Below are 22524 nucleotides of genomic sequence, written 5' to 3'. Positions count from 1 at the left end.
TAATATTTGAAGTTTGAAGTTTGAACAATTGACGTTTCTTCGTGGTAATATTGCAGTTGCTAAATCATCAGGTGTTCAATTTATTACCGAATTCGGTGCACTCCCTCCAACTCTTTCTCTTATTTACTATTTTATTTGCATATTTAATTTTTGCAAGTAGTTAAGTTTTCACAATATGTTTAATGCTGCAAAAAGAGTTTGTAATAAGATTACTAATCGGAAAAATAAAAAAGAGGTAGTACTTCTGCTTCAGCATCTGGTAGTAATTTAAATGACTCTACACATATTCCTGAAACATTACTTGATAATAATATAGATCATGAACAATTACAAGAAAATTTCGGTATAGAAGATCATGAATTAGAAATGGAAGATGAGATACCACTTACACCTAGTAGTGTTGGAGCTGGTAGCAGGGATGGTAGTCGTGGTGCTAGTAGTAGATCACCTGTGGCCCCGGCTACTAATCGGAGAAAAAAAGTAAGGTTTGCCGATTTTTTGACGAAATAGAAGGTATTGATAGAGTTAAATGCAAACTTTGTAATGATACTTTTAAACATAAGACTAGAGGACAATCAGGGGGGACTGGGACACTTAGTAGATGTATGAGAATTGAGCATCTTATAGAATGTGGCTCTGATGGAGATGAAAATCAAGCAACTCTAAACCTTACTACTGGAGGACTTATGAAATATAATAAAATAAAGGATCGTGAGGAGTTAGCAAAAATGATTGCTTTGGGTTGTCTACCTTTTCCTTTTGCTTCTTAATCATATCTTATTATGTATATTCAAAGGATTTATAATCCTTTATTTAAAGAGATCCCTAGAAGTACTTGTAGATCTGATATATTTAGACTTCATGGACAATGTCAAACATACATACATTATTTGTTTCGCCACCTTCGTTGTAGAGTTTCTCTAACTTGTGATATTGACCATGCTGTTAATAGAAATGATTATTTGACAATTACATGTCATTGGATAGATGATAATTATTGTATGCAAAAATGTATTATCACTTTTAAATATGATGAAGATCAGAGTCATATTGATGTGTTTATAAGTACTACTATCTATGAAGTTGTTGAATTTTATAATCTCAAACAAAAAATATTGTGTATGTCTTTTGATAATGCTTCTAACAATAATGCCGCAATTTCAATATTAAAACTGCATTTGCAACCACCACTTGACGAAATTTTCATGTTAGGTGTGCATGTCATGTTTATAATTTAATTGTTAAAAGTGGCCTTGATTTATTTTCAACTGAGATTACTCATATTAGAAGAGCAGTTGGTGTTATTCAAGAAAATAATAGACAATCTAGAATTAGGGAATTTAAGAATAAGTGTACCGAGAATAACCTTAAACCCAGATTCATGCCAGACGAAATTGTTACTAGATGGAATTGTACATATATATTTTTAAAATGTTGCCACAAATATAGATTCCCAATAACTGAAGTTGCTAATGCACATTGTACTGATCCAAACCGTATGTTAACAACTACTACTTGGGAGGTCATTAATGATGTTGTTAAATTTTTACATAAATTTTATACAACTACTGTTGAGTTTTTTGGAGCATTTTACCCTACAGTTACTATGGCTTTAGTACATATAGCTAAAATTTCTTTTCTACTCTTTGAATTTAAGAAGAAAAAAATATATAGGGATGTTGTTGAACAAATGCAAGCAAAATTCAAAAAATATTTCTTTCCAATTCCTCCGATTTACTTAATTGGTGCTCTTTTAAATCCTTCTATTAAGATGTCTGATTGTCACCAATTAATAAATGCTTTATATACTTATATGGAGATTGGACCAACTGAAACCCCATATATATATATATATATATATATATATATATATATATATATATATATGTGTGTGTGTGTGTGTGTGTGTGTGTGTGTGTGTGTGTGTGTGTGTGTGTGTGTGTGTGTGTGTGTGTGTGTGTGTTATGCAAATATAATTGATGATGCTGCTCTTAATGTAGGCAATGTTAATCCCATTATGCACTGTACCACATCTACTACTGTGGATGATGATGAAAGCCTTGATAGTTTTAATATTTTTTTCTACATTTTCTAACACTCAAATCAATAGCAGGAACATTGATGAACTTCAATTCTACTTGCAGAAGCAAAAAGAGCCTCGCACAAAGGAATTTTCACCGTTGAGATGATGCCATAAGAATGGAAAGCAATTTCCTGTTCTTTCCGCTATGGCCCGGGACATGCTGAATGTGCCAATTTCAACTGTTGCATTAGAGAGTGCATTTAGAAAAGCAAGACAACAACTTGGAGACACCCGTCACTCATTGGGAAGCAATGCTTTGAAAGTTTTAGTATGTTTCAGAGATTGGATTAGATCGGAACGAAGAAATCAAGGACGTGAAGATGTTGATAGCCCAGAAGACGAGGAACTTAGAGATGTATTAACACATGGTAACCCATCTGAATTTAACACTCCAGAAGAAGGCCAATCAATTCATATTGATTACGAAAAACTTACTAAGACAATGCAAAACCTTTGAATTTACTCTTTTTTTTGTTAATTTACTTATTGTTAAATGTAAACCTTTTAATTTGTAAGTTTGAATTTTGAAATAAATGTAGCACTTGCAATTTATAAGTGCAATTTTTTCTCATCTTCATTGTATTCTTTATATTATATAACTTATAATAGTTATACAAAATACAAAAAAAAAAATATTAAAAATTACACTAACCTGGCCTGGCCCCTTGTACCCGTAACCCATACGGTTCATTTTTACCCGGATGAACCCGAACCCGCTAAACCCGGTAAGCCCTAATCTGTAATCGGCACGGTTCCCAACCCATTCGGTTCCAAAATTTATGTAAAAATTGCACGGGGCGCCCTATTTGGTCGCCCCCATTTAACCTATACCCATTTTTTAAAAATACTTTTAACTTGTACCCACTTTTTAAATAACTTCAGCCCCCTTTCTCCTCCTCCTTCTCATCCTTCGTTTTCTTCTTCTTTCTTCTGCTGCTGTTGGTGCAGATTATTTTTTAGGTAAAATTTCTTTTACACTGTTGGTGCATAGAAGTTAAAACTTTCTTTTGTACCTTTATATGATTAAAAAAGAAATTATTTTCCATAGTTCCTTTTGTGAGTGGAAACTATCAAGATACCATTGTTAAGTGACAACGTCTTTGCATTTTAATCGTATTACGAAACTCATTATTTGTTCTCGCAATCAGGGATGATTAATTTGCATTTATTTACTTATATTTTTGGGTTGTTTTGATAAATATTATTAAGGTGAAAGTTGTTTCTTGTAAAGCTAAATTGAGTATGTTAGCACATAAAAATTCTTGAGCCCGATGCTGAGATTTTATCCCAAAGATTTTAACAAACTAGCAAGTTGTTTGATGGATGGATCCCCAACTTATTTGAGCAGATCCTATTCTAAAGCTAGCTTCCAAATAACTTCAGCTCTAAAACTGAAGTTCGACAGTTACAAAACAAAAACTTCAGCTCTAGAGCTGAAGTTCGCCAGTTACAAACAAAAACTTCAGCTCTAGAGCTGAAGTTCGACAATTACAAAACAAAAACTTCAGCTTTAGAGCTGAAGCTTACAAACAAAATCTTCAGCTCTAAAGCTGAAGTTCGCCAGTTACAAACAAAAACTTCAGCTCTAGAGCTGTTCGACAGTTACAAACAAAAACTTCAGCTCTAGAGCTGAAGTTCGACAGTTACAAAACAAATACTCAGGCCCGGCTACTAGAATACTGAAGTTTTGCATGATTGTCTTTGCTACTTCAGCCCCGTATACTGAAGTTATGCGAAAAAGCGGGTACACTTGCAATTTTTTTTTGCAAAACAGACATAAGTTAAAACGTGACACAAAAAGCGAGTATAGATGCAAATATCCCAAAATTTACCTACCCAGCCCGACCTACCCGTTAGACACCCTTATTCTATATACTCAAATTTTTTGATCCGCTTACGCTAACAGCACAAAATACAACAACAACAACAACAACCCAGTATAGTCCCACTTAGTGGGGTCTGGGGAGGGTAGTGTGTACGCAGACCTTACCCCTAACCTAGGGTAGAGAGACTGTTTCCAAATAGACCCCCGACATCCTTTCCTCCAAGAACTTCCCACCTTGCTCTTGGGGAGACTCGAACTCACAACCTCTCGGTTGGAAGTGGGGGTTGCTCTGGTAAGCAACCCCTCTAACAGCACAAAATATTGTTTTAAAAAATTTCCCCCAAAATCAGGGGGCTAAAGTGCGTAAACCAAAACTTAAAGGTGGTAAGTGCATTAACCTATAATATCAATATGGACCAACAAAATTGGGAGTATATAACGCGGTGGTGAGGCAGGAACACAGAAATAAAGAATAGAGAAGAGAAAGCGAAAGAATGGAATCATCAGGGCAATGGCTGGAAAGAGCATTACTGGAGCTATGTAACAAGATAGAGACTGGTCTTGATTTAGATGCTGAGATTATATCTGGGCTCGTCTCCTATTGCGAGCTTGCTCCTCCTCTCGATGCTAAAGAATATCTTGATGTAACCTCTTTCCCTCCATCCATATTTCTGGTTTTTATAATTTCTATGTCGATGATTTTCTTGCTTCCAGTTTTGATGAGCATATTGTTATGGTAATTTGGGTTCTGTATTTAGTATAAAGTCCATAATTGAGGGTAGGGGTATATGACTAATATTAGACTGCACCTATAGACATTTACGATCAAGGGGGTCTCTTGTTAGATTCAAAGGGATAATTTATCTATGTGTAAGTTTTGATCCCACTGTTACACATTGAAAACCTGATTTGAATCCTTTTGGAATTTTCTTTCTTTTTTTGATTTTGTGATGAATTGTTTTTTTTTTAAAGTTAAATTTATGACGGACAGTAGCTCAGTGTTGAAAAGGTGGTACTAAATAATAAATAGAGCTGGAAAAACGATTGTTAAAGAATGATTGTGGAATTGTTGGTGATTTAGGTGTAGAATATTAGAAATTTAGCTTCAATTAAAAGTATTTTCTGAAAATAAAACTGAATCTAGCTTGATAAAAATTAAAATGATTTTTGAGCTTGATTGACATTGTTTTTACTTAAAGGGGAGCCTTGGCGCTTATGGCAAATGTTGCCACCATGTGACCATGAGGTCATGGGTTCAAGCATTGGATATAGTCTCTTGTAGATATGTAAGATAAGTCGGCATAGCCTCTTGTTCCTATTTGCCCTGGTGATGGATGCACTGACTCATCATATTCAAGGGGAGGTGCCATGGTGCATGCTATTTGCTGATGATATTATTCTAATTGACGAGACACGAGGCGGCGTCAACGAGAGGCTAGAGATTTGGAGACATGCTCTTGAGTCTAAAGGTTTCAAGTTGAGGAGGACGAAGACGGAATACCTCGAGTGCAAATTTGGGGTTGAGCCGACGGAAACGGGAGTTGAAGTGAGGCTTGACTCTCAAGTCATTCCCAAGAGGGGTAGTTTCAAGTACCTTGGATCGGTTATTCAGGGGATCGGGGAGATTGACGAGGATGTCACACACCGTATAGGGGTGGGGTGGATGAAGTGGAGGTTAGCGTCGGGAGTCTTGTGTGACAAGAAAGTGCCACCGTTACTAAAAGGTAAGTTTTATAGAGCAGTGGTTAGGCCTGCCATGTTATATGGAACTGAATGTTGGCCGGTAAAGAACTCACATATCCAGAAGATGAAAGTAGCAGAGATGAGGATGTTGAGGTGGATGTGCGGGCATACAAGGATGGATAAGATTAGGAATGAAGATATTCGAGAGAAGGTGGGCGTGGCCCCCATGGAGGACAAGATGCGGGAAGTAAGACTCAGATGGTTCGGGCACATTCAGAGGAGGAGCACTGATGCACCGGTGAGGAGGTGTGAGCGACTGGCTGTAGTGGGCACGCGGAGAGGTAGAGGGCGACCTAAGAAGTATTGGGGAGAGGTGATCAGACAGGACATGACGCGACTTAGGATTACTGAGGACATGGCCCTTGACAGGGAATTATGGAGGTCGAGCATTAAGGTTGTAAGTTAGAGGAAAGTTGTGAATATTTCTACAGCAAAATAGAGTGAGACTAGCCAGTTAGGAGTTAGACTAAGAATGCCATTGGTCGTCTAGTGATGCAGGGCTTTACCTGCTAGTTTTTATTATACCAGCCATCTATTTTGTATTTCGTATTCTGTATTTCATATCTCTTATATTGCTGTTATTGTATTATGCATTTTTATGGTACTAATATATCGTCTCCTGTTGCTTTTTTTTTTGAGCCGAGGGTCTCCTGGAAACAGCCTCTCTACCCTTCGGGGTAGGGGTAAGGTCTGCGTACATATTACCCTCCCCAGACCCCACTTGTGGGATTATACTGGGTCGTTGTTGTTGTTGTTGTTGTAGCCTCTTGTAGATATGTAAGATAAGTCAGCATAGCCTCTTGTAGATATATAAGATAAGTCGGCGTACATAGACCCGATGTAGTCTGGCATTTCCTCAGAATCCGCTCAGTGAGAGATTATTGCACCAGACTGCCCTTTATTGACATTGATTAAGATTGCATTCTTTCTCAATTTGTTTTCTCATATAACTTTATTTCTGTTTAAAGATACTTCATTTTACATTATAAACCTTTGTTTTCCCTTCATCTCGTACTTTTTCACCGAAGATCAGTTTGTTATTATGCTTTCTACTTAATCCCGAGCATACCTTAGCGCTTTTTTCCTATAGGCTGTAACAGCGCTATATGAATATTCCTGAGTAATAAAGCAACTATGCTCTCTTCTCAACATTTTCACATTTGTAATATTTGCTTTTACGTGGCAACTAAAATCCGTACAAGTTCCAATGTTATGACTATATCTATAAGTATCTATATTTTGAAGACAGCAGTCAAATTCTGTATTATAAATCCAAGAGGTGCTTCCGCAATTGTTTCTGAAATTTTTAGTTGTTGAGAGGATGAAAAGTCAAATGGCCTCGGTTCATTTTAACCATTTATCAAATTGATGCCTTATGCTTATTGATACGAGTAATTTGTTTTTTCTTGTATGTATGTCGTTAAGTCTTCTTGATATTTAGAGAATGTGTAGATTAATAAAACGGAGCTACGTTGGTGAGTCTTTCTAGTGTAGCATTCTGTTCCTCCAGTTAGAAAGTAAAAGGCTACTTTTTCATTTGGTATTTGAAAACGATCTGAATTTGGGTGCTGCTAAGACCTTTCTCACATTGATACTTATTAGTGGTTATTAAATCTTGATCTCATGTATCATCACGTGAATTCGGTAAGATCTTCTCTGCAGATGGCCATGGCGATTAAGATTGTGTTTGGTGTTTTTTGTTATTGGTACCATTTGACTGTTGTTGGTGCATTTACTGACATATTTTCTTTCTGAATCTTCTATAGAATATCATAGGTCAGGAAGCTGGAAGAAGTGTGACGAATGAATATTTGAGACGGAGAGGTCATTCAGATGTATACCACACTACTCAAGGTACTTCTACTTCCAAATTGCAAGCATATGTAAAGCCCCCTTCAGGTGATAGTCTGGCAGCTGGAACTAAAAAACAAGTGCGAGCACCGAAAGAAAGTAAAGCCTCAAGTAAGCAGGGGAGTCAGAGCACAGCTGGGACATCAAATGGACGAAACGTACAAAGAGGAAGTCAAGGAAACTCTACGACAACAACAACAACTGCACCTCAACCCCAAGCAAGTCAAAGAAACTCTAGAAAGAAAAAATCTGACAAAGTTGTTTCGCTTGCTGAGGCTGCAAAAGGGTCCATTGTATATCAACAGGGGAAGCCATGCTCATGCCAAGCCCGTCAACACAGGCTGATTAGCAATTGTCTATCTTGTGGAAAGATAGTATGTGAACAGGAAGGTGAAGGGCCTTGTAACTTTTGTGGTGCACTTGTGCTAAGGGAAGGAAGCTCGTATGCTGGATTAAATGAAGGCCCAGTTCCAATTTCCGATGCTGAGGCAGAAGCTGAAGCCTATGCAAAGAGGCTAGTTGACTATGATCGGAACTCTGCAGCACGTACGACTGTTATCGATGACCAAAGTGACTACTATGAGTTTGAGGGAAATAGCTGGTTGTCGAAGGAGGTACAGTGCACGTTTGTGAGAACATTTCACTTTGCAAGACTTGGCTTCTATGATGACACTGACTTATGTTCGTTATCCTTCTTTTCCTCCCCTTTTAACAGGAAAAGGAACTTCTGAGGAAAAAGAAAGAGGAGATAGAAGAGGCTGAACGTGCTAAACGAAATAGAGTCATAATGACATTTGACCTAGTTGGCCGCAAGGTTTTTCTTTCATTGCTATTAAGGAGGATATGTGCTTGCATCTTATTCCCTCTCTCTTTTGTTATTTTTTTCTTTCTTTCTTTCTCTCTTTCTTTCTTTTCTCTTTGTTCTCTGTCTTTAGCATGGAGGGTGGGAAAGTGGTTCATATCTTCTTGTTCTTTTGCGCATATCTTTAATCTTGCTTTTTCAATCATCAGGACAAACTAGTTTGTTCTTTTGGCTTTTGACTGTTGATTCCTATCTTTTCTTTATGCAAATGTGCTGCAGCATAGCTCATTATTTATTACCATGTTGATAGAGATTGCATATCCAAAATCTGGCTCTACTTTAACCAAATACTGATAGTTTCATAGCCCAAATAGTAAAATGACATTGGATTTGGTTACAAGCTGCACTGGAGTATTGATCCATTATTACTGTAATTGATGCTCATGCAATTTCCACAACCTGCTTGTTGATAGTCTAAAAAAGTTGGAAACTTCTTCGACCTCACTTTTTTTGTCATTCCCATTTTCTGACTGTGTGCGTGCGCAATGCAATTGTAACTTGTTGCACAGTTGCAGTGTTATTACTTGTATTCAAGGAGCATTTTCAGATCCTTGATCCAACACCTCAACAATGTAAACATTTCTTTTTCGCATGTTTGATTCATTGAAGATTTTAGTTGGGGAAGTTATCTATTGTTTCAGCTCTGACTTATTCTTAGGCACGGGCCTTAGGGTTTCTCTGCTTTTTTATTTTTTATTTTCATGGTGGATAAGCCTTACTCCCGTAACTTTTGTAACAACCTGAAGAACGCCTGCTGGTTGCTTGGAGTTCATCCTAATCGTAACTACAATGCCTTTCTTGATCTATATTCTGCAGGTTCTTATAAATAAAGATGAAGCTTCTGAAGAACTGCAGAATGGAATTCTACTCAGACCAGCAGGGGAAAAGGAAGCAACCCGCATTAGACCTAATCCAAACCTGAAAGTACAGCCCGTCTTTGTGGATCCAGGTCCCAGGAAAACTCCCAAGGCGAGGAATAATAAGAAAGGCCCGAGTAATGGCTTGTGCTTGGAGATTACTGGGAGAGTACAACATGATACCAATGAACTCTCACGTTTGATAGTAGAGGGCAAGCTACATGGATCTTCGAATAGCAACTCGTGGCACGAGCCATCTGTTAGTAGGACAGTCCGAACTTCAGATGACTCTGAATGTACTTTGGATTACTATTGAGAAGTATATAGCTGGTGAGTCGAGAACTTTCATCCCCACACCTCCGAACATGCTATCTTCAGATATAATTACTCAAGATGTCAACTGAGTTTTGTTTTTTCCATTTTTTCTGGGGTTGAGGATGGAGGGCAGAAAGTTCTATAAACTTACTATTATCCTGATTAATCAAGAAAAAAGGTCTTCTGCATATGTTTGTTCGGGAAGATTTTATGTGGAATTGAACTTACTGTCATCTATGTTCATCCGACATTATGTGGATGGATGCTCTGCACGAGCTGAGAAAATATATCAAAGTGCAGGTCACTCGGAAGCTTCCTATGTATTACCAGGAAGTTGCATCTTTTTATGGATTACATTTTTTTTTTTGGTAATTAAATCCTTATATTAACCACCAAAGTAATATTTACAAAGCAGTAGGTCAGCTCAACCTAACTTCCATACGGGATACAATCAATCTATCCTCCATCTAACTGCCTATCAACTATATCTATTTGTAATTACATTTTGCTAACAAAACTTTAGTATACCCCTCAGCTCTCAGACTACATACACAGGCTATCGCATGCTATCCTTTTTGCGAGGATGTCCCCTGTTTTCTCAGACTCTTAAGTTTCTTTCAATCCACAATGCATACACATATTCCGCAACTAACATTTTGAGTATTCTAGTCATTTGAGATCTTCCTTTTGTCTTCTGTACTACCCATTGTTGCCACTCTATCCATGAAGATAGACTAGTTTGCATTTGAATCCATTGCATGAGCCTGCTCCACAAATCTCTGCCATATGCACATTCTGCAAACATATGCTCCTTTGTTTCCAAAGCTTGCTTACAAAAACAGCATAGTTCATCCTTTTACAAAAACATATGGATTACATTTTCGTTTACTTCATAGTGTATGCATTTTTGGTTCTTTGATATTGTCAAATTGGGATGAAAAATAGAACACTCGCATTCTTTTACTCAAGCCTTTAGCTACCTGTAGGCATTTTCATTTATGTCAAAAATTGTTCCGCAGATAATACAACTAAACGAAGATGCAGTTTACTAGGAATTATTGATAGGGAAAATGCAAACAGAGGAAGATGTAATCTATTTTTGCTCATTCCTTAGTAATACCCTATTTGAAATTTTTATTTATAAAAAGTAGGACTCTAGTAGATTTTAGTTTGTCTTCTATGATTAACTTAATTAAAGGGAAATTTTCATAATTACTTAAGGATGTGTAAAATATTTCATAATATACTATTTGGTTTTGAATTACAAATTGTACAACATATATGTTAAAAATATACTCTAAAAATATGGTAACTATCCTTATTTAAGGGGAATGTCGTTAAATGAGGTATATTTGAAATGTATGGAATTTTCCTATTTAAGGGGTATGGTAGTCTGAAGCATATAGTTAGGCCCTAAATGTTCTCCAATTAATTAATTATTAATTATCAATATAAACATATTAGGTTACCACTACAACACTACCTCATAACAAACGCTCCATATTCCCTAAAAATAGGTACTAGCCGTAGTTGGTATGCGTCTCTTGTATACTTGTAGAAGGTTATATATATATTATAAAAAGAATAGGGGGAAGTAAACACGTTTCCACTGATGGGGAAATAAAGAAGAAGCAAATTTGATAATGATGTTTCGTTTTAGAAATAATATTTGTATACATATATATATATATATATATATATATATATATATATATATATATATATATATGTGTGTGTGTGTCGTCTTGGAAAAAATGAAAAATACATAAATATATTATATAATATATATAATATACAATAATACATTATAAAAATAATTGGGGGAAGTAAACACGTTTTCGCTGATGGGGAAATAAAGAGGAAGCAAATTTGAGGGAAACAAAATATAATATATATATGATTAAATGTATATAATAAAATATACATTATTAAATTATAAAATAACATAATATATGTATATGTAATATAAACTAATACATTATCAAAAGAAAAACAGGGAGGCAAAACACATTTCTGCTGAAAATTTCCTAAGCCTTAGATGATTTTTGGATGATGCATAAGGTTCAAAGAGAAAGAAATTGGGGGTGATAATTTATAGTGATTGATATGTTAGATGAGAGAGAACCAGAAAGAGATACTACCTTTATGTGAGAGAGAATCTCAAGGGAGAGATTTTAGAAGATGAAAAAATGTACATAATTTAATTAAAAAGGTAAGATTTTTAAATAAGTTGTACTAAAGGTAATTTTGTAAAAGCAGTTGTAGAGAATATAAATAAATCTTTAAAAGGTTGTATTCTAGGTAAATTCATCTTAATTAAATTGTTAAAACATTTATTTATCTCATAGGTAACGAAATCCATTTTCTTGTTTTAGCTAAACATAATTTTTCTTAAAAAGAAAATTATTCAACAATCAAGGAACCAAATACTGAACATTAAATGGTAGTAAAAGGAAAAATTGGAGCAGAATATTTTTCAGAATAACATTATTCGTCGTACCCAATTGTTTTATATAATATTTTTTCACTTTCCAGACACGCAGCTGAAAATAAATGCTCGTCCTAGTCCACAACTCTGGGTTGGGAGATGGTATATCTGATTCTTTTTCCTTAAAAAGCCAGCCTAGTAATAATCCGAGGCGTAAATAACTCCAACTCCCCTGTTTTATTGAAAACATCGGATTTGTCTTTGTAAGTTATGTCGAATGTTGTTGTATACGTACGACTCTCACGAACTAAAATCTTTGCCAATTATCTCCTTTTCCCTCTTCTCTCAGCCCCGTTGCTCATTCTGACGAACAACATCCTTATTACTGTAACTTCCGATCAACAACTTTGTACTCTATTAGTACGCCGTAAATAATCGAACTATGCTCTGATCCTATTGGAACCGCAAAATCCTGTTTTTTGAGATCCGTAAGATTTCTATTCTCAGCACGTATTCGTCCTGTTGATTTCTGCTTATTTTCTCTCCGTGTGAGTGTTTGTTTTCTTCTTCTTCTTTTTGGTGCTGATACGAGATATAGTAAACTCTTGTGGGTGCTTATTCATTAAATTACTAAATACTCGGTCAATTCTTGCAAGAAAATTCCTGTTTCCTTAGTAGCAGTTGTTTCATAGTATTTCAGGAATTAGCACAAAACTTGTTTTGCGGTTCTTTCTTTTGTGCTCGTCATGTGAATGTTGCTGTTGAGATCTTTAATTAGTTCTGATATAAAAGAAACAATTGTTATTTCTTGATTTATATATGACGTTGGGTAATTGGATGATAAAAAAATGTCTGAAGTGGAATAACATAGTGTTAGTATTAATTGAATGTACTAAATTGGAACCCTGTGCTTTTTTTCCTCTTATGAGTTACACAGTTACATTGACATCTATTTGAAATTGCAAATCAAGCACATTTACTTGTTTATTACTTCCCTTTTTTAATTGTATATATTAGGATGTTTGTTGTCTTGACAACATGCAAGTGCTTGCATATTAAGGCTTACCGGTTAGCAAGGTTGCGGGAGGTAGAGCGCGTGTGACTGTTGCTTGCAATGAGATGTTGTTTGGTGAAAATGAGAATTATTGGTCTTCTATAAACACCTCTATTAAATGACACAATAAGTAAGGAGCTCGGCAAGATGTCATATATCTAGTGAGGGCAGAAGGTGTAGGCTGCACGCACGTTACATTTTGTTATGCAGACAAGAAGAGGGGCAGTACCTCCATAGAAAAATGACAGAGGGAAGAGGGTATGCTCATGATGTAGTGGCAAGTGCGGCACTAATCATTAACTGTGACTGATAACACCTTTCACCTCAAAATGCAGTGGACGTTGAATCTTGGTAATTTAAACAGTCGCACGCCTTGATTATGTCAGTGTTAAACAATGGTCTGAGAATTACTTCTTACCTGATTGTATTTCTCAAACCAAAATTTGTTAGTTGATATGGGAAGGTACAGGGACGGGCTTATTATCCATCGAGTTTCGAACCATGCACCATTAGTCCTCGGGGATTTCTCGGTTACCAAAAAAAAATGGTTGATATGGGGTAGTCAAACTCTTCATCTACATCCTTAATGATTACTTGCCATGAAAACTATTGAGCTTTATTTTCTCTCTTTGTTTCCATGTCATCTGAAATCTATAATACAATTCCAGATCAATCATGGCAATAAAAGGAAATCCAGGAGATAACAGAAGCCGAGGCCCGTTGCCAATATTTGTTGTAGTTGGACTTTGTTGTTTTTTCTATCTTCTAGGAGCATGGCAAAGAAGTGGTTTTGGGAAGGGAGACAGCATAGCTCTTCAGATGACAAAGAAGGCAGAAGACTGCAGCATCCTCTCCAATCTAGAATATGAAACTCATCATGGTGATCAAAGCGGTATGGTTGATGATCCCAAGCTAGAAGTCAAGCAGTTTGAGCCTTGTGGTGAGCAATATGTTGATTACACACCGTGTCATGATCAGATGCGAGCAATGACATTTCCTAGAGAAAATATGAACTACAGAGAGAGACATTGTCCTCCAGAGGAAGAGAAGCTGCATTGTCTTATTCCAGCCCCAAAAGGATATGTGACTCCTTTTCAATGGCCAAAAAGTCGTGATTACGTACCCTTTGCAAATGCACCACATAAAAGTTTAACAGTTGAGAAGGCAGTGCAAAACTGGGTCCAATATGAAGGGAATTTATTTAGATTTCCAGGTGGTGGAACTCAATTCCCACATGGGGCAGATGCATATATTGACCAACTTGCTTCTGTGATCCCAATGGACAATGGTACAGTTCGAACTGCATTGGATACCGGTTGTGGGGTGAGTAGAAGCTTTTCAATATATTCTTATCTCTTCACTAGCCGTCTTTACTGCTCTAATCTGGATGCACTTACTCTCGGTTCAGATGATTTATCTGCTGCTTTTTCGTGCACTATCTATCTGATAGTTGTACTCTTTGGTTGAATACTTTTACGTTTACAATATCAGTTAAGATTCATTTTCATGACAGCTGGTAGTTTGTACAAATTTGCATTATTTTCTTGGTTTCCTCTTCCTTTGCGAGGTTAAAGCTTTTACTTTTATTCCTTTTCTCATCATAATGATTTATGGTTCTACCCCAATTCAATCTCTTAATGTTTGACCACTGGCATATGGCATCTTAGGTTGCAAGTTGGGGTGCATACCTTTTCAAGAAGAACGTTATAGCCATGTCATTTGCACCAAGAGATTCACATGAAGCTCAAGTCCAATTTGCTTTGGAAAGAGGTGTGCCAGCAGTTATTGGTGTACTTGGAACCATAAAATTGCCATTTCCATCAAGGGCCTTTGATATGGCTCATTGTTCACGATGTTTGATTCCATGGGCTGCAAATGGTGAGCATCTTTTTCTGGATCTTTTCGTTTTCTGCGGTCTTTTAGTCTAATTAGAAATCTGATAAGGCAGGGGATTGCTCCTCTAGAAAGATGCCACCTATCTTGTTAGGCATATGTGCTTTTCATTTAGTATTCTAGGCTCTTCTCTGGCGTGTATATGATACCTTGGCATTACAAACTAATTGGTATCAAGACTTAGTTTTTGTTGTAACATTTTTATTAGACCTGGTTATTGTGGATCTTTTTCGCTTGGTGAAAGATTTGTCTGTTAGCGTAGGGTAAATATGATATTTAGAGAACCTCTTCTTCTGGAGAAACCCTTATTTACCTTGAAAGACAAATAATTTAATATTAGAAAAACTAGACCGGAGTAGAGTGGAATGGATATACAATATTCATATAGTAGACTCCTACTAGTAATCAACTTAGCTCAAGTCATCCTCAAAAGAGATATGGTAAACACAAGCTTTTACTTGGCACTTCTTTTCTTGTATTTGTGATACATGTTCTTTTGATAATTTAGCAACCATTTTCCAGCACCAATTGCCAACCCAGGATAATCCTAGATTGATTATCCCTTTCCATTTTGGATTGCCAAAACACAATTTCTTTAAACTTTCCAATGAAAACTGTGCTATGCTAATAAGCATATGTTTCCCTTAATTAAAGAATACACATTTCTTAGTCTCATTTTAGAAACCTTGCAAGTCAAATAAGATATTTTACTTGTCATATTTATACTTGTACTGTACTTAAACATACATTTGTACCTGGTCAACAACTTTCGTAACGTGCATCTACATGCAAAGCATGTCTTTCTTTTTCCTTTTTTGTATTACCCTTGGTGTTAGAGATGGAACTTTAGGAGTAAGCAATGTGTTTTTGGTTTTGATAAGTCTTCTTCTGAAAGAAGATAGTGCATGTGGACACTGATGAGGATTGGAAATTTACTCTATTGGCTGTTTTTGTATTTTGGATTTTTTTACTTACGTTCTTCCTTCAATTATCTTTTATTATTTTTATGATAACTTATAAGCTACTCTTTTTAGGTGGAATCTACATGATGGAAGTGGATCGCGTGCTCAGACCAGGGGGGTACTGGATACTTTCAGGTCCTCCCATCAACTGGCGGACTAATTATCAATCATGGCAACGGCCTAAAGAGGAGCTGGAAGAGGAACAAAGAATGATTGAAGAGATAGCTGAATTTCTCTGCTGGGAAAAGAAATATGAGAAAGGTGAGATAGCAATATGGAGAAAACGAGTAAACAATGAGTACTGCAGTGAACGAGATTCTCGTGTAACTCTATGTGAATCCTCGAAGTCAGAAAATGTCTGGTAACTTCTTGCACCTTATAATGTTATCAAAATTGCAATTCTCAAATGGCCAAATAAATGAGGATTTTCTTATCCTTTATTGTATTATTCAATGGATGCACAAAGCTGGAATGACAAGCATAATTGAAGTTATTATAGAGGACCCTTTTTATGATTGTTATCAGTCTCTTTAGGTAAAGTCTTTGTCTCTTAAGATTTTGAGTGGCAGTGATGTTTGATTATGATGTGGTATGTTTATTAGTCAAAGGGGATATCATAAGTTCTTTTATAATATATTTATCTTTATATTTTGTTGCCGTGCCCTAAGTCTTTCATCTTCTATGACCAAGCATGTCATATTCCTACAAGCACTTTCTGTTCCATACCAAAATCGTTTCATTCCCTTCTTATAGTGAATGTGAGATGTTGAAAACCACAAAATGTTTGCTATAAAATATGAGTACAATAATGATTATTAAAAGTACTGAATTGCATTACTTTTCGACTATAAATGGGAATCTGATGATTTTGAGTTCTCTATGACTTTGGTGTTGAAGTTTTTGGTCTCCATCTGATTACGTGATATTAAACCAATATATTGCTGTAGGTATAAGAAGATGGAGGCATGTGTAACTCCGTATCCTGAAACAAGGAATTCTGATGAAGTTGCTGGTGGAGAGCTCAAGCCATTTCCAGAGAGACTTAATGCTATTCCTCCAAGAATAGCAAGTGGATCTGTTCCTGGAGTCTCTGTCGAGTCATTCCAGGAGGACAACAAGTTGTGGAAAAAGCATGTGAAAGCTTATAAGAGAGTTAACAAGTTCCTTGACACTGGGAGGTATCGCAATATACTAGATATGAATGCTGGCCTAGGAAGTTTTGCTGCAGCACTAGAGTCACCTAAGCTGTGGGTAATGAATGTTATGCCAACTAAAGCAGAAAGCGACACTCTTGGCGTATTATATGAACGAGGCCTGATTGGCATATACCATGACTGGTAACTATATGAAGCTCTCTTATCTTTTATCATTGGTCTCTAGCATCAGTTCCACCTTCTTTTCATTAATTCTAGATGGTAAGTTGTAAAGAATAAGTAAAGAAAAGAATGTTGTGGAAACAAGAAGACTCACAATCCATTGGTCTGACTGTTAAGTTTATTTTGAGAGATGGTTCGTTCTCTTTGTCTTCTTACTTTGCTGGAGTTTCATCAGATACTGTCCAAGTTTAAATTCTTAGATATGTTTAGCAAGCAGAGTAGCTTCTCTATCTGTGACTATGCATAGGTTAAACTGTCAAATCGTGACAACTACTTTTTTGCTTCTTATATGTTTCCTACTAACTTCTCATTGAAACCAAGGTCTTGTTTGTATCTTCCAGTTAATGATATTTGTAATTGCAGTTTCTTTTGATTTTACTCATTGAGTAGTTGCTGCTTCTTGATATTTGATGTATAGGAGGATGCATCCTCATCGCATGTCCCACAAATATAAACATAACATTTTACTACCGGTTGAGCTCAGAATGGGTAGAGCTATACATTTGTTAGGCCGGGTCATGCTGCCAAAAGCAGAACAAAGATAACAATTTGCTGGTTAAACACCTCAGGAGCTCAGCCAGCATATGTTTGAACTTATTACTGTATAACAGTAGTCAGGACATGCCCTTTTACTAAATTTGAGACGAAAGGGACATAGAATTTCCCAGAAGGGGGAAGACTTTTGATGCAACCATCTTTTCATATTCGTATACCTGTGTAGTTTTCTTTCAGGACTCTGACAAAGGGCATTAGTCTGGGTTGACCTTCAATCATGATCACTACTTTATATAGTCCTTTTATATGACATTGAAGATACTATTCCTCCCCCAGGTTTCATGTCTCAGCATTCTCAGTTGACAGCAATAGCGTGACAGGACTACAGCTCTGTTTGAGCTTGTATTCAACTCTAAATCCCCCTCTTTGCATATACATAGGAGATAGCTTGAGGTTTGACCTTATAGGAAGTTTTTTGCATGATTTCTTCTGTTCGTGATGTTAAAATTGCAACACTATGAGCCAACCCTTCTCTGTTGGTGCTGATGTTTTTTTAGTGCTTTTACTTTTATAATGGGGGAGATTTTGGTATCTTGTGAATTTGCTATCTTGAGCTTTCCTTACTTTTTCTTGTTTTTCAAGTCTCTTATTGGTTGTTTCATCTTCCAAATTCAGGTGTGAAGCCTTCTCTACCTACCCTCGGACGTATGACCTTATTCATGCAAATGGAGTTTTCAGCTTATATAAGGACAAGTAAGTTCTTCAGACTCCACTTGATCTGCAGAATCTAGAGCATTTTAATTTAACATCTTCCAATAGTTTGTCATGGAGACAACTCTTTATGGTAGAAGAATACCATGTATTTAGCAGGTAGATGAAGCAATTTTCTTTATAAGACCCTTTTTTTTTGTTTTTTTGTTTTTTGGTGGGGTGGGGTGTGTGTGTTTCGGTCCATAATATTTCAATACTCCGTACTTAAGGATTATCTTAAACTTGGAGTTCTCTAATATACTCTAGTGGTTATATCTCTAGTATACTAAGAGTCTTCTAGTAAGCAATAATCTTCTGGTTGGTATCACCTTTACTAATTTTCAACTTCCATCTTTTTCTATCTTTTGCTGGATCTGCCTAGGTTCCGAGATATTCTAAATCTTTTGTGATAACTTCTTTCCATGTGATTTACTACCTCTTCCTCTTTTAACACCTTCAATCGTCATGTTTTCACATCTATGAACCGCAGAATCGGTGCATTTGAAGTCCTATGTAACACATGACGAAACCATCTCAACCCACGTTCTCTCCTTTTATCCTCTATATGCGCTAGCTGCATCTTCTGACGGAAGTGATCAGTTCAATCTTGTCTAATCTTGTATGACTGCAGATCCATCTTAACATTTACATCTATGCAATACTTATCTTGTGGATATGTTGGCTTAGAGGCCCAACATTCACTCCCTATAACATTGCTGGTTTTACTGTCGTTCTATGCAACATCATGTTCTAGTGAAAAAAAAATGATACGTGTAAATCCAGACATATCTTTCATTGCTAATAGTTTCAGTAATCTAAATCTTGATCAGAAGTTTCTGTGATCAGATTAACAAAGAACATCTAATCAGCACGCTCGTCGAGTTAGATCTTGTAAACTTTCTGATTATGTGAGTATTTCTACTGCATCTGAATTTTTTTGAATATACTTGTATACAGATGTAATGTTGAAGACATTCTACTAGAGATGGACAGGATTCTTAGACCAGAAGGTGCAGTTATATTCCGAGATCATGCAGATATTCTTGGCCAAGTAAAACGCATTGCAACTGGTATGAGGTGGAAGACAAAAATGGTAGATAATGAGGATGGTCCTCTTATTCCAGAAAAGGTATTGTTTGCTGTCAAAAGATACTGGGTTGTTGGAGATAACAACTCCACCGCCTTATAGTGAATGGCGTGAAGAGATCCCTATGCGCCAGAGTTAGTATGATTCTTTTCCCCCCGGGAATTCAAAGTTGACTACAAGGAGAGATCCCTGCAGTTTGTCATGGTAATCTTTTTCTTTTTCTTTTCCTTTTTCTTTCTTCTTATTTAGTGGTTGCAGGTAAGAAAAGTTTTTAGTTTCTTATCCTCATTGGTTGTTTATTAAGGCTTCATCTCATTCTCTTTGTGTAGTATTATTACTATTATAATTATTTTCTTTTTTCTTGATTTACTTTGCTATATACCATGTATTTATAGCAGTTTTTTTTAGAGATTCCAGCTCAGCAGAATGAGTTATTTATTGTTAGGAATCAGACTTACTTTCTGATGTCCTATTTTTCAAGAACATCTAACTGTGATCTTACTCCAGTGAAACAGTTTATTACAGAACTGGACATGGGCCAGGTTACTCTCAATGTTGAAACAGATCGATATGCAACCATCTCGGATCCAACTAGGCATTTATCTAACAGAAATGCCAAAGCAAAAGCCATGTACGCATAAATGAGTCTGTAAAATTGATAACCCTTAACCATAGGATAGCCAAATCATTGAACTACTGAATTTTTGGGAGGCATCAAATTCAAAATTCATTATGATGTGTTGTCTTGAGTCCCTACCTCACTTGGATGAGTGGCGGATCTCTGTCTTTTTTTTTGAGTTTTTTTTTGAGCCTCTTGTTATCTGCTGCCAATTCGCAGAAGTCCCGTCGCATTTATTATCCGTAGTTAATAGTGCATTCTTCCTGTGGATGTAATGACTGACTAAAACTGCAAACTGTTAGGCATAGAATGGAAGATATCTTTAGTTGAAAGAACATCAGAGGTGCTGTAAAGTCTGTGATTTATTGTGTTAGATTTGATGAGAGTTTATAAGGCTGTCAATATTAGGCTTCTCCAAACATGTAGGATCCACCATCTTAAAGCTACCTGACCCCCTTCCCTCATGTTTCCATGAAAAGCCATGTTATAAAAGGAGTGCATACAGAACCAAGAGAAAACAAAACCTCTTCAAATCAAAATTCATCCTATGACTTTCAATTCTTTTAACTTTTGCTTCTAAAGTAAGCCTCCCTCCAAAATATTTACTAAGCTTCTTTATATAAGTCAATTTGATTGATACCTCCGAAGATATTAATAGTACAAATCCTCTCGAACTAATTTTTTTCCCAGTTCAAAACTTCTGTAACTTTATGAAAGGAAAAAACATTTCTTGTCTCCATGGCAGCCGATGATAATACGACCAGCCTTCGTATTGCATCATTTTCTTGTTACCTCAGCAACCCTGAAGAGAGCTTTGTACAGAAAATTGGTGGTGCAGTTGAGTCTGCTCTTATTTCACCCCCTGAGATCCCCTTTTCCTTGACTGCAGTAAAAGCTGCTAAGGCAGCTACTGCAAAGCCGTCCTTAAACAGCAACCAAGATAACCTCGCGAATCTTCGCGTGGAATCTTTCTCTTCTTATCTCAAAACAAAGGAAGACAACTTTGTGTTTAAGAATTTAGCAGCTCCAGTTCAAGATCCTACTATTGCATTTGTATTTCCTCAACAGGTAAAGCAACTAGAACGAAACAAGTCCAAAGATGGAGAGATTAGCATATTTGGTGCTGACAAGTACTTCAACATGGACTTGGATTATGGAGCTGCTCCTCTCCCTCCAGCTGGGGTTATGAAGTACAGGGGAATAAATCCACCAAACCTGAAACCCAATGTACAGTCAGGAACTCCTAGCATTTGTTCTGAGGCAAGCAGCTGGAACAGTCAAAATGCACTGTTACGAAATATTCGGCGAAATGGATATCAGACAAAGCAGAAGAAGACGACAAGAAGATTTTTGGACACTTTCGCATGTCAACCTTGTTCGGACAAGAAAGCAGTTTATGTGGATGAAAGCATAGGACATGCAATTTCCCAGCCAGGACCAAAGCATGGGGTAGGTCCTTCTGCGTTGAGTTTGGCTCAGGATCAAAGCATTGAAGAGCAGAGGAAATCACTGGAAGTGTTTGGCTCTGGCAAAATGGGAAAAGGAGATATAGCAGTTAACTTAGAGAGGAAACTCTCTATGTTAACTTGGGACGCTATTCCTAAAGCCCAAAACCTCCCTACAACCACCAATGGAAGCAGCACAGTCTGTGATGACATGGCTAGCGATGCTAGCTCCGATTTATTCGAAATTGAGAATATATCCAGCAGTGGATATGGACTTGTGAATACACAAACTTCAGGTGATTGTATGTCTAGCAGTTGCATGTCTCCAACAACTCAGTACGCGCCAAGTGAGGTCAGCATTGAGTGGAGCGTTGTCACGGCCAGTGCTGCTGATTACTCGTCCATTATCTCCGATTATGATGAAAAAAACTTTGGCATTAGTGGTAACATAAATTCAAGAAATGCAACCAATAAAACCACCAAAAACAAGAATACAGTAGGCAAAGAGGTGCAAAAAACTCGCCCTAGTACTGGGCTTTTAGGTTGCAAGAGCCAAAAAGCGGTAAATGTGGCTGAAACTGTGCATAAGACTAGTGAGAAAGCAAAACAAAGATGATTTAATTTCCTCTTAGTTCAGTAAATTTGAGAGAATAATATTTTCTTATTGAAAAGGAGTGTGAAACTTAATGGTTTAGTTGGACCTGTACTTGGTATAATCTTTGGCTTAGTCACTATCTTCCAATCTTTAATAAAGGAATAGTTTGTATTATTGTAGCTAATTTGTCTTCCTCTTAACTGCCGACTCTATCTTGTCATCAGTAAAGTTGTTTCACTGTCAAGAAAAGCCACAGCAGCCTTCATACATAAAAGCATATATTT

General features: G+C 36.6%; 3 protein-coding genes across 7 annotated transcripts; all 3 read left to right on the top strand.

Moving 5' to 3' along the window:
* Positions 1-4364: 4364 nt before the first annotated feature.
* On the top strand, positions 4365-9724 carry LOC107815732 (uncharacterized). The gene is made up of 4 exons (XM_075256651.1): positions 4365-4552; positions 7418-8116; positions 8218-8316; positions 9181-9724. The coding sequence occupies exons 1-4, from the start codon at positions 4403-4405 to the stop codon at positions 9535-9537; spliced, it is 1305 nt and encodes a 434-aa protein (XP_075112752.1). The 5' UTR covers positions 4365-4402; the 3' UTR covers positions 9538-9724.
* Positions 9725-12080: 2356 nt separating this feature from the next.
* On the top strand, positions 12081-21406 carry LOC107815730 (putative methyltransferase PMT2). Of its 5 annotated transcripts, none has more exons than XR_012711170.1 (8): positions 12081-12452; positions 13687-14341; positions 14686-14896; positions 15946-16234; positions 16821-17210; positions 18420-18497; positions 19452-19785; positions 21269-21406. XR_012711170.1 is itself a non-coding variant. In XM_016641350.2 (7 exons), the coding sequence occupies exons 2-7, from the start codon at positions 13694-13696 to the stop codon at positions 19681-19683; spliced, it is 1848 nt and encodes a 615-aa protein (XP_016496836.1). In that variant the 5' UTR covers positions 12081-12452; positions 13687-13693; the 3' UTR covers positions 19684-20002. The 5 variants fall into 5 exon arrangements, 2 of the variants coding, with proteins under 2 accessions (XP_016496836.1, XP_075112751.1); XR_012711171.1 differs by lacking the exon at positions 21269-21406 and adding an exon at positions 20097-20314; XR_012711169.1 differs by lacking the exon at positions 21269-21406 and adding an exon at positions 20089-20314.
* Positions 20685-22420, top strand: LOC107815731 (protein PHYTOCHROME KINASE SUBSTRATE 3-like). Its single transcript, XM_016641351.2, has one exon. It carries the CDS (start codon positions 20939-20941, stop codon positions 22259-22261), a length of 1323 nt encoding a protein of 440 aa, XP_016496837.2. The 5' UTR covers positions 20685-20938; the 3' UTR covers positions 22262-22420.
* Positions 22421-22524: the final 104 nt, after the last annotated feature.

This window comes from Nicotiana tabacum, chromosome 6, assembly GCF_000715075.1.
Source record: "Nicotiana tabacum cultivar K326 chromosome 6, ASM71507v2, whole genome shotgun sequence".
NCBI classification, from domain to species: Eukaryota; Viridiplantae; Streptophyta; class Magnoliopsida; order Solanales; family Solanaceae; genus Nicotiana; species Nicotiana tabacum.
This window is presented reverse-complemented; position numbering and strand designations above follow the sequence as displayed.

What these genes read in the sequence shown, in the direction of transcription:
- LOC107815731 (XM_016641351.2), top strand. Translation starts at nt 20,939, where the DNA reads ATGGCAGCCGATGATAATACGACCAGCCTTCGTATTGCATCATTTTCT.
- LOC107815730 (XM_016641350.2), top strand. Translation starts at nt 13,694, where the DNA reads ATGGCAATAAAAGGAAATCCAGGAGATAACAGAAGCCGAGGCCCGTTG. An exon ending in GATTCCATGGGCTGCAAATG is followed by an intron (nt 14,897 to 15,945) that starts GTGAGCATCTTT and finishes TACTCTTTTTAG; the next exon opens with GTGGAATCTACATGATGGAA. An exon ending in TCGAAGTCAGAAAATGTCTG is followed by an intron (nt 16,235 to 16,820) that starts GTAACTTCTTGC and finishes ATATTGCTGTAG; the next exon opens with GTATAAGAAGATGGAGGCAT.
- LOC107815732 (XM_075256651.1), top strand. Translation starts at nt 4,403, where the DNA reads ATGGAATCATCAGGGCAATGGCTGGAAAGAGCATTACTGGAGCTATGT. An exon ending in ATGCTAAAGAATATCTTGAT is followed by an intron (nt 4,553 to 7,417) that starts GTAACCTCTTTC and finishes AATCTTCTATAG; the next exon opens with AATATCATAGGTCAGGAAGC. An exon ending in TTGACCTAGTTGGCCGCAAG is followed by an intron (nt 8,317 to 9,180) that starts GTTTTTCTTTCA and finishes TATATTCTGCAG; the next exon opens with GTTCTTATAAATAAAGATGA.